This window comes from Anarhichas minor, unplaced genomic scaffold, assembly GCF_050575085.1.
Source record: "Anarhichas minor isolate MPS153535 unplaced genomic scaffold, ASM5057508v1 ptg000026l, whole genome shotgun sequence".
Taxonomy (NCBI): Eukaryota; Metazoa; Chordata; class Actinopteri; order Perciformes; family Anarhichadidae; genus Anarhichas; species Anarhichas minor.
In genome coordinates, this window is record NW_027466472.1 from 12265154 (window position 1) to 12281162 (window position 16009).

The following is a 16009-nucleotide window of genomic DNA, read 5'->3' on the forward strand; positions in this document are numbered from 1 at the left end:
CCAACCAATTTAACGGGAGGAGAAAACTATAGACAGACTGGGCACAAAGGCAGAGAAAGAAAACAAAAAAATGAATGACGGGACAGAAAGATGCAGATGAATGGAGTAACAGAGCGTAAGATAAAATGGAGCGCTGGACTGGAGCTTCGGAGATACACAGGAATTTAACAGCAAAGAGGAAAACGACGTTCTCACAAATCTGCTAATTTGTCAAATTCGATTTTGACAGATGTATGCTGGTCTAAATACGCTACTGCAGCGTTGGACCTGGTTTTCATTGCTCGGTGTTGCGGCAGAGAACCGGTAACCCCACAGTTAATGTGAATGACACAAGCAGGACACACTATTAGCCTCTGACGGTAATCGGGTTGTCAGAGGAGCCAGCGAAGCAGGATGCAAAGAAATACAAGTCAGAGCCTGAGACAAATAGAATTTCCCTCCTGTGCTTTGTCATTATGATTATGTCTGGGACATGAAGAGAAGTGTTAACAGGTTGAATCCAATCAGTTCAGAGACTTCTGGCAATGGGAATAAATCCACTGGTGCAGCTGAAAAACAACACAACCCAATGGGCTTGTTGAAGTAAAAAATGTGTTCTAAAGCATTTCAAAGCTATAACTTTCAAGTTGTGTTAAAGTGTCTGCAATAATGGCACGCTTCTCTGTGCATTCTTTTTGCTTTTTACACACTTGAGACCAAATGAGGCAGTGGTTAGGGTGTTTGGAACTTGAAGGCAGTGATCCGTAAGCCACACTGAGTGAGGGGATGGGCGCTGCAGAAGGCAATTTCAACTTTGTCCTTATCTGACTTCACACCTGGAAGCATGTGCATGGCAAAGCTGCTCCCTCAGACATGGATTGGTTCTGACTGGGAACACCTGACTCACCAAAATGTGTGCCAGTGTGAGCAGAGCAAGTGAAAGCCAGGCCGACTTTATGCATAAATAATGTTTGGCGTGCAGCAGTGTGGCAGGGTGTTTTTAATTTCACTTAAAGCCTCATTGACTTCATTGTCTTTGGATTTGTCTATATTAGTACCAGTGGGAAATATTCCATTTTTCTGCCAATTTTATTGCTTATTAATTCAACTTTCCAATTTTTAAGAGGAATTATGTGAAATTTTGTGGTATTGATTTGGATACTTGTACTAGTACTAGTCGGATCTTCTTTCCCCTCTCACCTGTTTTAACCCCAGTGTCAATTTCTGCTAATTCATTCATATTTCCAACCTGCCCTGCTGTAACCCCGTTCTTCCCGCCATCACCAAGATCCCCTGACCACACACCTGTTCCCCATCATTACTCCTGTATGTAACTGCCCACTTCCACTAATTCCCCGTCAGATTGTCTATTTTGCCTCCCTGCCTGTTTAGCTTGCTAGTTTTTCCAACCTTTGCCTACGCTTTATGACTTTTAGCCCGGTGTCTAGCCCCACATCTATTTTGTTTGCCACAGAATTTGTTTGCCTGCTTCTTGCTGACCCCAGCCTGCCACTTGGACTCAGCCTCTCCCTCACTAACTTGTTGTGTTTCTAAGTGTGATAGGTCGGCTCTCCGTTTGGTAATGTCATGATCTTAGCACGTACTCCCCATGGAAGCTCTGCCCTTTTGCCTGTCTCACTGCAGGTAAACACCTGGAGACTTTTATTTTCTCATTAAGAGCTGATATATACAGGTATCACTCAGGACCACACCTTTATGCAGGTGTCAAGTGTGGCTAATGGAACAGGCTAGTCTCCCATGGACTTTTATTGATCAGTTTAGCTCTTTACAGTCACTTGAAGCAACCTGTTGCCCTGTAGGCTGGATAATCTGTTTTGATCTGTATGCCTGTCTTGGTGCTGGATAACATATAACATTAAATGATCTTAACATCTGTTTTACTGGTGCGCACCACAGGGCAGGCATTGGCAGATGATATCCCACTGAGGTAAGTTACCTTGTTAGTCTTTCAGTTGTACGTGTGTGTATATATTGCCTGTGATGTATAACATTGGCTTACATTGTACCGCAGTTGCTGGGAACAAAAATGACTAAACTAACATCATTTAGTGAGTTTTGTACTATATGTAATATTTTTTGTCTTTTTAGAGTTACCATAGCTGCTGCTGTTTGCCTGTACTGTGCTGAATCTGTGCCTTGATTTTGTACATGGATTCCTAGTCGACCCAGCTAATATAATATGTGGATGGGCTATCGACATGTTGCTGCCAACTACAAGGGTTTGCTAATATTTCTGTGGGTTTACTCTATTTCATGATCGGACCTCAGCTGTTGGCATCAACAGTCTGTTGTTGTTTTTTTGCTCGGACTGTTTGTAATGAAAAGATTACCATAGCTGTGTCTTTTATAACTAATGTTCAATAAATTGAGAAAAAATTCACGTGTCTGCATCATTTTGTTACCACTAATTGTGTCAAACTTTATTTGGTTTACCACCGAATCAATCTTTTGAGTCAGGTGAGATTGTAAATGGCTGCAGAATCCATCTGCAGAGGAAGACCATGCCATACGAAAGCTCCAGAACAGGTAAAAAATGTATCGTGACATTGTATTTGCTTATTTCTTTATTGATGGTCCAGGATATTTTTACAGTAAGGTTTTTATTGAGATACACTGCTTGTAGTATTTTGAAATATATTTAGTCAATTATTTAAGCAATTATCTCAGGTGATTTCACAACTCTCTTGTTTACTTTTTTGCAGCCCTTGCTTGGATTATTTATTTATTTTTTTGTATTGTGAGTTCAATGCCGAACAAGACCTCTGTCCAAAAGGTAGTTTTCTTAATGCTGACAGTGTTTAGTGCCTTCTTTTTGTATGCCTTCATTCTCCTTCACGCCTGTGTGCATGAGGCAATATTCAATTAATACAACACAGTAAGAAATGAGCACACACAAAGGTAATCGAACGGAGATAACGTATGTTGGTGGTTTCAGTTAAAACAAATCACATAAACATATTTTTTGCAATATATTTTTATCAGTCTGTAAAGTGACATAGCAACTCTAAAACATAATAATTCAATTTCCGGGGTCTTCACTCAAAAGGTATATGCAACAAAATGTCTCCTTTGTTTTAAAAACGTGGTGAAAGGATTAACCCAGCAGCTCCTCTGGGTTGCCTATACGCTGACCTTGCCAATATGTGTGCTTAACAAATTCAAACTAAACCGAGTGCGTCCAGCCCTGCCCAATATGTCTCTGTCCCTGTCAGCCTCTGGGGCAGAAAATGGAGGTCAAAGCCAAATAGATTACGCACCTTGGCAGAAAATGTAATGATAGATGCAGTGACTATTTAACTTTGCTCACCCTGCCTTGAGACTTTGAATACTACAACCTTGCTTTCCATTTCACTTCTGTCTTATTTTCAACACAGCGGGCAGCGGGGATATAAGAGAGGACAGAGTAAGCATTCTAAATGTCACATATCAAACTAGCTCAGTCAGCTAAGCTTTAGGAATGTGTTTGCTCAATCAAAATGCATGCGGATATATCTGTTTAGATTGAAGTGTCTTCTTCACTGCCAAGAGATGCTCATTTGCTGTGTTCACACTTCACTGAAATGATAAAGCACTAGGGGCATGTTTCATCCCTCTGTATTTTGTGTTGCCAGATGTACACCGCTATGCCCTTGTAGATATCTTGAACTGATTATGAACAGTGAGTCGTCGCGCTGCAAGTTTCCAATACAGCAACTCTCAAACAAGCATTTACAAATATTTAAATGTCTGCAACTATTGTGCAAATTAGAGTAGAATAATTATAATTGTTGTTAAATGTGCTCAAATGTCTCATTGATGGGACAGGTACAACTACACATTTGAAGTACTTCAGACCTGTGAATGTACACAATTGTTACTACACAACTGAGGTAGCCCCTGCAGCTCAATACTAAACTACATGTTAGCTGCGTATCTGTGAATTTTCAAATTGCACGTGAAAAATAACTATCACTTAAAATCAAGAATTACCATCAATTTTTATTTGAGAGATTATTTGATGTGCTACAAGGAACCTTAGATGAGTTTGTGGTGGAATAGTTTCCCCATAGCTGGTATTTTGGCTGAGTGCCCAGCACTAATCTTTACTGGGAAAAACGATTGAGCTCACCAAGCATACAATGCTCTGTTGTAACTGCTTACCATGCTTTGTCAGCTGTGCATTTGTTGTTGGTTGTGATGGTTTGGTGGGACGATGGCAATAGTATCTGTTTGGTTAGGCGTCATTTTACGGGTCCTAGAATTTCTTAATGATGATCTAAGACAGTTCCTGGAAAGTATTGTTTCTAGGGGAAATAAAGTCAGACAGCACACAGGGTAAATACCCGCTTTAAGGATTTTATGAGAAGTTAATGATTTCCATTGGAATTTTCTTGAAACAACTGCTTTAAGACTCTCTGATATGCTACGATCAACTGGAATGAATGTTGAAAGTCAACCTAGAATGCTGCACCCATTTTCCTACACATCCTTTCCCGGAACCTTTTTAAGAAATGATTGTTATGTGACAGCACCTGGGAAATAAAGTGTTGCCATGTTTGTGTTTTGCTGGGATAGCAGCAAATGCCAAAAAAAACGTGTATGTATGATGTATGTTGCTTCCCTGACATGCTTTGTTGTTTCGAAAAGAAAAAAAAAGAATTGGGAAGGAGTTTAATGGCACGAAAAAGCCACCAAATTACATCTCACCTAATGAATCATAACTTATATCTACCAAATCCAAAGGTGGACATTACTTCTCTGTCCATTAATAACATCCGTTAGATTAGTGCTTGAGTCTTGGCTTTTTAAATGTTTGGCATCACAGCATAATTAACTTAACCTTTGGCTCTCTCTCTCTCTCCACTGCCCCATCCCTTCACTATTCTTCATCATCACCATCCTCCCTCTCACTGCTGCCAGAGTCTGCTTTGCCCTTGGCTGTGTCAGACACATCCAGTTGTCTGTCTTAGCCTTTTAGGGGACACAAATGACCACCTCGATGTAGACAACAGTAATTTATTGTTTTTATGCTTCTGCCCTATCTAACCTTCTGCCGGTTTTTTTTTTTGAATCAATGACTCCTCCTGAGTCTTCATTATTGTCAAAGGCTATTTCATGCAAAATATGTATTGCAATGACGCCCTAACCCTTATAGCTCTGCCCACTTCCCATTTAAATGATCATGGTTTGTTTTCCACACACTGCGGTAACACTCGCACTGCATTTCCAAATCATTATTCTCACTGTGATTTGGGGGAAAATGTCTCGTTTCCCTTGTAATGTCCAATTGAAAAGAGACTAATGTCATTACTTAACCTTTTGGTAAATCTGTATATTATAAGCCTAATATCATCACTGTGTTGCACAACACCCACAAAGCTTGAATCCAAATGTTCTTCTGGTTAGACAGGGATGGCAAATTTGTTGCGATGTTTTAATCATATTTACTCTCTATAGGCCTAACCAGAGCAAAAATGTACTCTGCCTGGCTAAACATGTGAGTATCTACATTTCTATACGAATATCCCGCTCGTGCTGATCTGATAATGCTCCAATGATAGGAGGGAGGAACAGAAAGAGCGCGCTTTGAGACGGGAAGCTGCGCAGTGCTTTGCCTAGTGCGCGCCTCCCCTCTCCATAGCGCACAAGAGCTTCCTCTCCCTTTACGGAGCCCGCTCGCAAATCCTGCTCTTCGTGCCAGAGCCTGCAGCTGTCTCTGTTGCGTCCCACTGCTGCTGCTGTGGGAAGTCGTCGCACCGCGTGACGAACCGACGGCAGACTATACTCCCCTCGAAGTGTCTGCGCAAACCTGAAGGATATTGCAACTTTAAAACAGTTCCCAACACAGTTGGGGGGGCTGAATGAAAACACCTGACAGCTCGTAACGCCCCAGCTGCGTGGTGACTGGAATCTTTGCAGCTGTGACGGCTATAGGAATGTGGAATACAAGTCTATCTCAGCGGTGAGTGTTGTAATACGTTTGAAATCCCTCTTCTCTCTTTCTGTGTGCGCACAAGTGTTTTGTCGGACTATGCGTAGGCGTTCCGCAAAAAGATAAGTTTGGAGTGTTAAGCGTCGAGTTAAGCACGACTGGTTTTGAATGCAAACGTCGTTTAAAATTCGAAAACAAACATTTATAGCATATAGGAACAGGTCACTTATATATTTAACCTGTTATTGTGTGTTTAAGACAGCACTTTAATACCAAATATACGCTTAGACATGAAATATGTCCTCATCTGTCCATCCCTCTCACGCAGTAAAAGGACCTGCCTCTGCCCCTGACACCATGACCACGGAGCTGAACTTGACCTCTCTGCTGAATGTAACTGACCTTCACAATCACACAAGAGGATGTTCCCTCACCAGGACAGGTTTCCAGTTCTACTACCTGCCCATTGTTTACATCATGGTCTTCATCACGGGGCTGGTGGGCAACAGCCTGGCTATTTGGATGTTCGTGTGCCACATGAGACCCTGGAGCAGCATCTCCGTCTACATGTTTAACCTGGCGCTGGCTGACTTCTGCTATGTGCTCTCTCTGCCCTTCCTCATCTTCTACTACTTCAACAAAACGGACTGGATCTTCGGGGATGTTCTGTGCCGACTGCAGCGCTTTATATTCCATGTGAATCTTTACGGGAGCATTTTGTTTCTGACCTGCATCAGTGTTCACAGGTACACCGGGGTTGTGCACCCGCTCAAGTCTCTGGGCAGACTGAAGAAGAAAAATGCGGTTATTACCAGCGCGTTGGTGTGGTCAGTGGTTGTTATAGCCATGTCCCCCATCCTTTATTATTCCAGGACTGGCTTGAAGCGTAACGCAACCACTTGTTATGACACCACCACTGAGGATGAGTTGCCTGGTTATTTTATCTACAGCATGACTTTGACTGTGTTTGGGTTCTGCATCCCCTTCATTATCATATTTTGTTGCTATGGCATGATTGTCAAAGCATTGATCTGCAATGATATGAACAACGCGCCCCTGCGGCAGAAATCCATCCACCTGGTTATCATAGTGCTGGCAGTCTTCGCCGTCTCCTACCTGCCTTTCCACGTGATGAAGAACCTTAACATGAGGGCCAGGCTGTACTTCCAGGGCCCCGACATGTGTGATTTTAATAACCGCGTCTACGCCACCTACCAGGTGACGCGGGGGCTGGCCAGCCTCAATAGCTGTGTGGATCCTATTCTTTACTTCCTAGCTGGAGATAACTTCAGGAGGAAGCTGTCACGGGCCACTAAAAAGACCTCCAGGAAGGGGGACAATGTCCTTCAGTCCAAGAGCGAGGAGACGGCTCTCAACAGCCTGGCAGAGTATGTGGAGAATGGGGACCGGAGGCTGTGACAGGGCACTTAGTCACAGGTGCGGATCCATGTTGGCTTAGAAAACCATGATGGACTTTGTATTGATTAAATAAATGCACTGTGTGGACTTAAGGCTGTGTGTAAAACTTAGTGGTTGATGGCTTATAGACCTGTAGGATAAATACTTCATTTAACCCTGTGATAACCATCGCAGCCTATCGTTGTTGATAAGCTATCGTACTGTATCGTCATGTACACGTGTTGTACTCTAAATGTTAGAGCCATCACTCTTCATTCTTGTCGAGTAGCCGGAGTTCCTTACACCTTTGGACAAAATGAACATTATGACCGAGCAAACTGCGGGAAATAGGTGTCCCTACAAGCTGTGATGTCCTGCTCATCAATTTGTTCTGGAGGGAAAAAAAACGGGACTGAGAACAGATTGCACCTCCTCTAGCCACTGAGCTGGTGCTTGATCAATAGCTATTAAGCAGGAGAGCTTGTGGTTAAGGAGGTGTACCTGCGATGGCTTTTAGAGGGAAAAAGTAAATGCACTGAACCTGAGATTGCTGCATGGATGTGCCGTGCAGACGTAATGCACTATGAGGGGACTCTCTGCTCAGAGGGCCACCTATCACTCCTCATTTCTTTCTCCATCTAGTACGGACTGGGCGAGGAATGTGGTCGATTAGTTTATCATGTTGACGGCTCTGAGGTTAAGGTCCGCAATGGCTCTGTTACCACAACCTTTCTCCCCTTGTTAACATGTTCCTTACAGAAAAAAAGAGAAGATAATACATACAGTATTTTTGTGTATATAATACTACGATGAATGTTTTTTTTGGGGCGGTGTGCTGTACAGGATGTTGTGACGTTCCAGATTTCCAATTTGTGTTGTTAACTGTTTTGTTCCAGTCGGTGTCACTAATCCAGTCCTTTAGTGCATGAGCCCACTATCAAATGCCATCAGTGAAACACTATCCACAGCCGGTTACAACTAGTGTTTATTGCTCCATAGGGAATAAATAATGTCCCGCTAATGAGCATAACACACACACACACACACACACTCAATCACCTGCTTTGTGACTCCAAGATATTGAAGACTTGTTTTGAATGCGATACCTCAAAGTAAATACTGCACTATGTCCTTGTTTTGACAGATAATCATTTCTCTTTTGCATCTGTTGTAATCACTGTGGAGAAATGATTGTGGAGTGTGTATTTCACCCTGGACTGCGTATAGGTGTTTGATGTCTGTACTAATACATTTGTTAATCTGTAATGTGGTCAGCTATATTGTCAAGAAAGGAAGTGACTGTACAGGATATTTGGGGCCACGTGTATCTTTGTCAATAAATTTTTATATTTAAAACGTGCCAGACGATGTAATAAGACTCGCATAATTCTTTCAAGATGGTGGGTCATTTTAAGTCTATGATTTGAAGCATTTATGTCTCCTTCTTTGTGCCAGCTGCACGTGTCCTTAGCTAAATGTGTGCACTGTGACGCTGAGTGAACAAACACTTTTGGTTGTGGAGACGTTCCTGCAGAGATCCGTCCTCTCGCTGGTCCTCCTCTCTCTCTCTCCGCGCTCCTGTTGAATTTATTTCCCAACACAGCCAGGAGGAAGCGACGGGACGAGGGAGGAATAAAGAGTGGCACCTTTTTCTCCTGGCTTATCCTAAGACAGCTTTTGTGCCCGTCACAATGGTGTGGAGTTATTGATGTAGACAGGGGTGAGAGGCTGTCGCCAGGACCCCAGGGCTGCGTGCCATTGTCGGCACAGGAAACCGACCAACCCTCTTCCTCCAAACGGCCCGAATACAAACGGCTTTTGATTTCCTGGCTCTGAGGTGCAAACTGCATAGCTGGACTTGGCAAACGAGTGTGTGTGTGTGTGTGGGTGAGTGTGGGAGTGTGTCTCTGTGTGTTAGGGAGCCCGAAGGCAACGGAGAACCTATTTGAATAGGTGGCTGTTATTGCCATAATATCTGTTTGTTGTTCATTGGTTGAGGTTTCATCATCAAAAGGCACCGTGACATGCACATGGGCATGTTAATATGTATGTATGTATATGTGTATGTATATATATCCTCTGTGCTCCATGTACACGTGATCAGGTGAAAGCAAGTTGAGATTCAGCCAGCACCAGATCTCGAGCCAACGCCAGTGCGTTTGAGTGTCAAATCTTGACTTGCAGAAAGTTGGGATGCGTGCCAGTATCTCCTCCCTCCCTTCTATGCCACCTTTCACCTCTTTTCTCTCACAACCTCCGTTCTTTATTCTCAATCTAGAATTAGAAAAAAAAGCCTTTTCTTCACTGCATTTCACTACCTTCAAGGGAATACTGTTTGTATAAGCGCTGGGAAGAAACAGAAGGAAGAGTCGAGTGTGAAGAGTAACGGCAGCTGTGGAGAACAAAGATTGTGCGTGTTTTTCCCGAGGACGCTGTTGGTGGCAGGGGGGGGGGCCCACGGGGGAATCACAGTCAGGACTGCTAAACTGAAATACTGAGCTTTGTTCCTGGAGATTTACAACGGGACCTGGCACACCTATACTTTCCTCACAGGGGCACCGGCTGCTTGAGCCAAAAACGAACCACACGAAACCCAAACATGATCAAAATTTCAGCGTTTTCGTCTTTGGTGAGCAACCACTCATGGGACAGTGTGAGTGCATGCTGTGCTGTTGTTTTGCTGCACAATTTAGTGAACACACTGACACCATTTAACAATGCTGCAAAGGTCACACAAGGAAATATAAACTCTGATGACTAGAGTTGTTGCTGCATCATAATGAATCATGCAATGACCTGTAACCTTATCAGGCTTTAGTTTCAGATTTTACATTGAAGATAACACTTGAGGGAGGGAGGTACAGTGTTTGTACACAATTTGATGCAGTTTTTCAGAAGATGTCACACAACGAGGTACATGTTTTCCGCATTAAGCAATTAAGTAAACACTTCAGGGAAATATTTTGTGAAGTAACTCTTGGTTACAACACTGTGCTACTGCTACGCTCTGATGTTAACATGTGTTTACTTGCTCCTATCCAGGCATCCACCAGATGCGAAAGGTGAGGGAGTGCATGCAGTTGCACACACACACACACACACACACACACACACACACACACACACACACACACACACACACACACATTAATAGTCAAACAGAGTAATGACTCAATTTAGCAGATTTGATGAAAAAGGCTTCCAGACAACACATTATCGCTACTGAACATGATTGTCAATGTGTTAAGGTGGGACGACATGGAGTGTTTTATAGACCATACAGATGAATATGTATCCATGACCATGAATGTGTTTAAACTCAAATCTGTCTTCCTTGTTTGTGTGTTACATTCTTAATATTTTATGAATTTGCAACCATTGGTGGAAAGCAAATAAATACATTTACTGAAGTACCCTAGAGAACAATATGAATGTTCTTGTACTTCAGTATTTAGATTTATGTTAAATTTTACTCCACTAAATGTATTTGGAAGCTAAAGCTATTATTTAATTTGCAGAATATGCTTTTAAAACATATAAATATGATGTATTGTTATACAGTAAGATCCTGCGGGATCCCGGCCAACATACTGTCTTTAATTAAAAGATTGTAGTCGTATAGGTACTGGCATCATATGAAGACGACCAAATTAATTCATTGGCACCATGTCATGCTAGCTTGTCGAGAAGGGGGCTAAATAATGCACTAAAGTTAGGATAGATTTTGCCGAAGGAAAACTGGAATGGCAATTTCTGAAGACAGACATGGCCACTTTATTATGAATCAATCTGGCTTAAACCATGCAGTTTTTTGCATGCAGTATAAATGTAGTAGTATTTATATATAGTGCAGTATATTATTTTCACCTATTCAAAAATTGTGTATTTGAATTAATTAATTAATGTTTATTTCTAATTTATTACTTGAAGCAATTGACACACACTGCTGAGCTGCATCTCAAATTAATCTTCAGGTTCCCAGCTTTCAGATGATTTACCACCTTACCATTTGAAAGTGCCTTCATCCTTTCAAGTGTTGATTGTACAAAGAAATATTATTTCTGGTGAGTAGTGAGTATTTTTACATTTTTTTTATACTTTTAGTACATTTTTCTGATAATACTGACAAGCAAAAAAAATCAATGTGGATTTTGTAACGTGCCCTGCTCTTACTTTTTTTTTATTCTTTGTTTGGATCAGTTTGATTCATGTCATTAATAAAATCACGTTTGTTTCCTGTTTTATTTTGTTACCCACCTCTCCTACTGTTTCAGATCACTTCACTTCCTGTTTATGTGTGTTTTCCCGCCAGTTTTGACTGCGTGCCCCGCCCTGATGAGTTTCACGTGTCCCTCGTTAGCCCTGCAGTCACCAGACCTCCTGCTCACCTGCTACAACTTCCCCATTAGTCACTCACTATTTACACCAGTTCCTTTATTCTTTGTCGGTTTGTTGTTGTTGTTGCTGCAATGACGTTTGGGTTTCCTGGTTTCTGCTAGTTGTACCTACCTACCTTTTGGACTGTGTCCCCATAAAACGGTTTTATTAAACTCAATATTTATTAAAGGTACCTTCATTGCATCCTGCCTGTCCTGCTCTCCAAACCTTAGCAGAGGTTTTTTTATATTGTGATCTTGCTACTTTTACTTTTAGTAAGGATTCTAAGTACCTCTTTTCCCACTGGGTGTAACATGTGTAAGTAAATAAGATTTATTTTTAGCACTTAGTTTTGCAATGAGAACATCTAACATGAAGTAGAATTGTAACAAACCCAAGAGCAACTAAACGTAATTTACCAGACAAAAATAACACAAAAGCCAAATATATGTCAGAAGCGAGTAAATATAAGCAAGTTCTGAAGTATTTTTTATTTATTTTTTCAGTTGAATTGGATAATCTTAACAATGACCATCCTTTCTTTTGTGTTTGTAGATCTGCATCCACAATAATACTGCCAAGATAAAACATATATATATATATATGGCCATGCAGGATGAATTATAACCTGGGGTGTGGCTGCTCTTGACAGAAAAAGCCATTTGAAATGAGATTGTCTTCAGGGTAATATGTCCACTGTCACCTCAGGCGCTGACCCTATTAAATGATGACTTCATGTTCCTCGTTGTCAGACACACTCCACATTGTTTGGGCCGTGAAGCTAAAAATAGACCGTAATCCTCTAAGACTTGGACATGTAAAAACAAAATGAAACACACACTCCTTGCTCTTTCACTTTACAGATGGTGTAAGCATAACAATGAACGAGAGCCGTCATCATTAGAAACTCTTATGGGTTGCTGTAATGTCATTTTTATGTCTTGGGCTGCTACCAGCAACTGGCATTGTATATATAAGATGTGCAAGGATTAGATGGGACTGGAAGCCCAAGTGGGAGAGGGGGGGGGGGGGGGGCGTGTGTGTGAGAGAGAGCAGGGGCAGTCATATTTCGGCTGTCATGAGGTTTATGATCAATATCTCTGCAGCCACTCCCGTCTCGCTTTTTGTTGATTTTCTGCCGCTTCTTGGCGTCATCGTCGATCAACTTGAGTTATTGGCTTACTGGTTGACATCCACAAACCAGGGTCTGTGATTACATGGGGTTAAAAGTTTGACCTGGATGTGAGAGGAAGATGTGCGAAAGTCTAAAAGTGGTTGGTGTTGTACTAATAACGGTATATGTGTTAAGTAAAGCTAATGCTGTTTGCAGTTTAGATATCAGAATGTCAGTTTTGCCAACAGAGTGACAAGAGCATCGCCAGAGCGCAGACGAGCTGGCCTGTCGATAAAAGTTATGAGATAAGAAGTGAAAGCTCTGAAATGAGCTGAGGTTAAATTACAGGTTGCTCGCTGCTTGAGAGGATAGGGAAGGGACGAGATAACAAGAGGCTGAGAACTACGGCGACACCGAATGTGCTGTAGGCATATAAAAAAAGCTGCAGGAGAAAGAAAGTACTGAAGAAGAAAGAGTAGAGCTAAAAATAAACGGGCACATGCTGTTCTGTGCAGTATACATACAGCATATACAGGTGCTAGTGAAGGATGCGGGAGGAAGAAAAATGGATTAAGGTCACAATAGTAAATAGAGAGAAATTTGTTGATGTAAAAGGTAAACAAACCTTAATCTTAATGTAGCAGGTTTGGCAGATCACACCAATTACTGCGCAGGCTTCTGCAATCTAAGTGAAAGACGAAGGACCATTGATCATGAGGCCGAAATATTAAATGGTTTCTAGAAATATTTGTAGCTTCTGAAACAAGATCCACTCAAATTTAAGTTAGAATAAAACAGTAACTAAAAATAAAAAATACATAGTTTCTTAGTTTGGAGCTTTTCTCTGCCTGCAGCCCGTCTGCAAGTTATGAAAGTACTGTAAAGGGTGAAGATCGAGCTACGCGCGCCACTGAAAGTCCAATGCTTTTATTAGCTGGCAACCCGTCAGTCTGCCCGCTATCCTGCTGCGGGGTGGATGACAAATCTGTGAAGACCAAAGTTTATACACCGGCACAATACATCCACTGCACCATTTTCACAGTGTGTCAGTGTGTGTCACAGAGAGAGGGGAAAAGCCTGTGTGTACAAAAGCGAAAGGGATCAAGAGCTTTGCAACAAGCGGTGTGTAGGCATCTCTATATATACAGCAGGTGAAATATTGAACAAACATAACCATATATGCCATCTAAGGAAAGGGAAGTATTGACTTTCGCCTTCGCAGGTTCACTCCCCCTCACCACTGTTGGTTTGCTGTCAAGCTATGTGTGGTGGAATAGACATAAGCCTCCGTGGGACTCCTACACACCATGTACTACAAGCTACCGTGAAGATTCATTTCTATTAAAAGCCGACTTATCTCTTGAGTTTTATCAGTATGGATCCTTTATTATCTTAAAATGGTAGAGGATCATAAGGAAACCTTTATGGAAGCTTAGTAATTGATTGAATGTATTAGCACATGACTCTGCAGGGCAATCAGACTACTGTATGGCCTCTCGAAACATTAAAGCCCCTCAAATCTTTCAAACATTTCTCTATTTAAATCAAACATATACGACTAATAAGCAACAATCTGCCTAAAAATGTATGAAGTTATTATTTATTAAGAGCTCAACAACTGGTTTGATCGGATTTGATTGACAGTGACCAAACAACCAACAACTGTAAAAACCTGATTGGTGCACAGAAGACACATGACATCATCTCTCTCCAGTTGAGCACCGCCCTCCTCAAACAAGTGAGAAGAGCCCGGAGTGTAAACAAACCCCAGAAAATTCAATCTTCAAAAAAAAAAAAAAAAGATCTGTGACTGAAAAGTTTTCATGTAGGATTCAAAAGACAAATCATAGTAACAAGCTGAAAATAAATGTTCAGGGCCTTTAATAAAAGGGATTTAGCCAGGATTTTATATATTTAAGGGTCATGAGTCCATTTTACCAATTTCTAAATGAACTGCTCCAGTTATGTTTTATTTTATTGGCATTTCTAGATAATATTTTCGAGCCAAAAAAGTCAACCAAATTTGTAATTTGATAATATGTAATTTGAATATGTTACCTTTGTTCAAGTCCTTGTGTTCTCAGTGGCCCTAAAGATTAAGATGACCTTGGTGGTGTAAATTACACAAAAGTGAATCAATACAGGGAAATATGAGTCTGGACTGTTTTTGTAACTTATTTATACTTTTATTTTTATTTTAGCCCTATTGTACCAGTACCATACACAGCACACAGTTCAGACACTGGTCAGAACTCATATATACAGAAAGTGCTTATGATTATTTAACCCGCTTACATGAGCAGCTGTGAAGTCACAAACATTTTGTAATCATCTTTTTCTCTTTTTGAATTTACAGATTGAAATTACTGATGGATGTTCACAACATATGCCATGAACGTTTACTTCTGCATGTGGAGTGGAATGTGAGGGAGTTTTGTTAAATAACGTAATTCACACGTATTTGTGCAGACATTCACTGAAGTTCTATGTAACCATTTGGAACGATAGCAGCATGCTGGACAGAGGGTCAGAATCCGTAACGACAGTGTGTTGAACTTTTGATGACATTGGATAATAAATACGTATTCATCCTGATACGTCCAGTTCACGGTGGTTTGGGTAAAATCATAAGGAATGGTAACGATTTAAAAAAAACAAACGATTTTCAACAAAAAATAATCACTTCCTGTGCAGCTTAGCATGTTTGTGGCTGCTGTATACACCATAGAACAGAAATGTGATTCTGAAGGGCCTGACATTGAGCTAAATGCTTTGTTACATACTGGAGGGGTCAACTGCATGGTAGAAAAGTCACAATGTTGCTATCACTTAGAACTTTAATGCAGACTTATTTTACAAAAACTGATTACGTTTCAAAATATTAGTGGAGGGCTTAAAATTCCTTTACAATCTAATTAACAACTGTAGCTTTGAAAAATCACATGAAAAAGCACTGATAGCGAATCTCTTTTAATGCTGACACATGGTGCTAATTGGCATATTACTTTGCCTTTGTAACTGTGGTTTAGCTACTTCAAAGTTAAGCACTTCATAGTCCTTTTTCTGTGCCTCCATTGTTTTGTCACTTTCCCCCTCCCCGTGCTGAATGTGTGTGTGTGTGCTGTAGATTCCACCATAAGCGCACTGACACAGTATCCGTATACACTCATGTGTTGTACTTCCTGTTCTGGCATGTGATGTGTTAATGA

The 16009-nt window shown here is 41.2% G+C and overlaps 1 protein-coding gene across 1 annotated transcript; it reads left to right on the forward strand.

Moving 5' to 3' along the window:
- The first annotated feature begins 6268 nt into the window (after positions 1–6268).
- On the forward strand, positions 6269–7347 carry p2ry1 (purinergic receptor P2Y1). The gene has a single exon (XM_076100818.1). The coding sequence runs from the start codon at positions 6269–6271 to the stop codon at positions 7328–7330; it is 1062 nt and encodes a 353-aa protein (XP_075956933.1). The 3' UTR covers positions 7331–7347.
- Positions 7348–16009: the final 8662 nt, after the last annotated feature.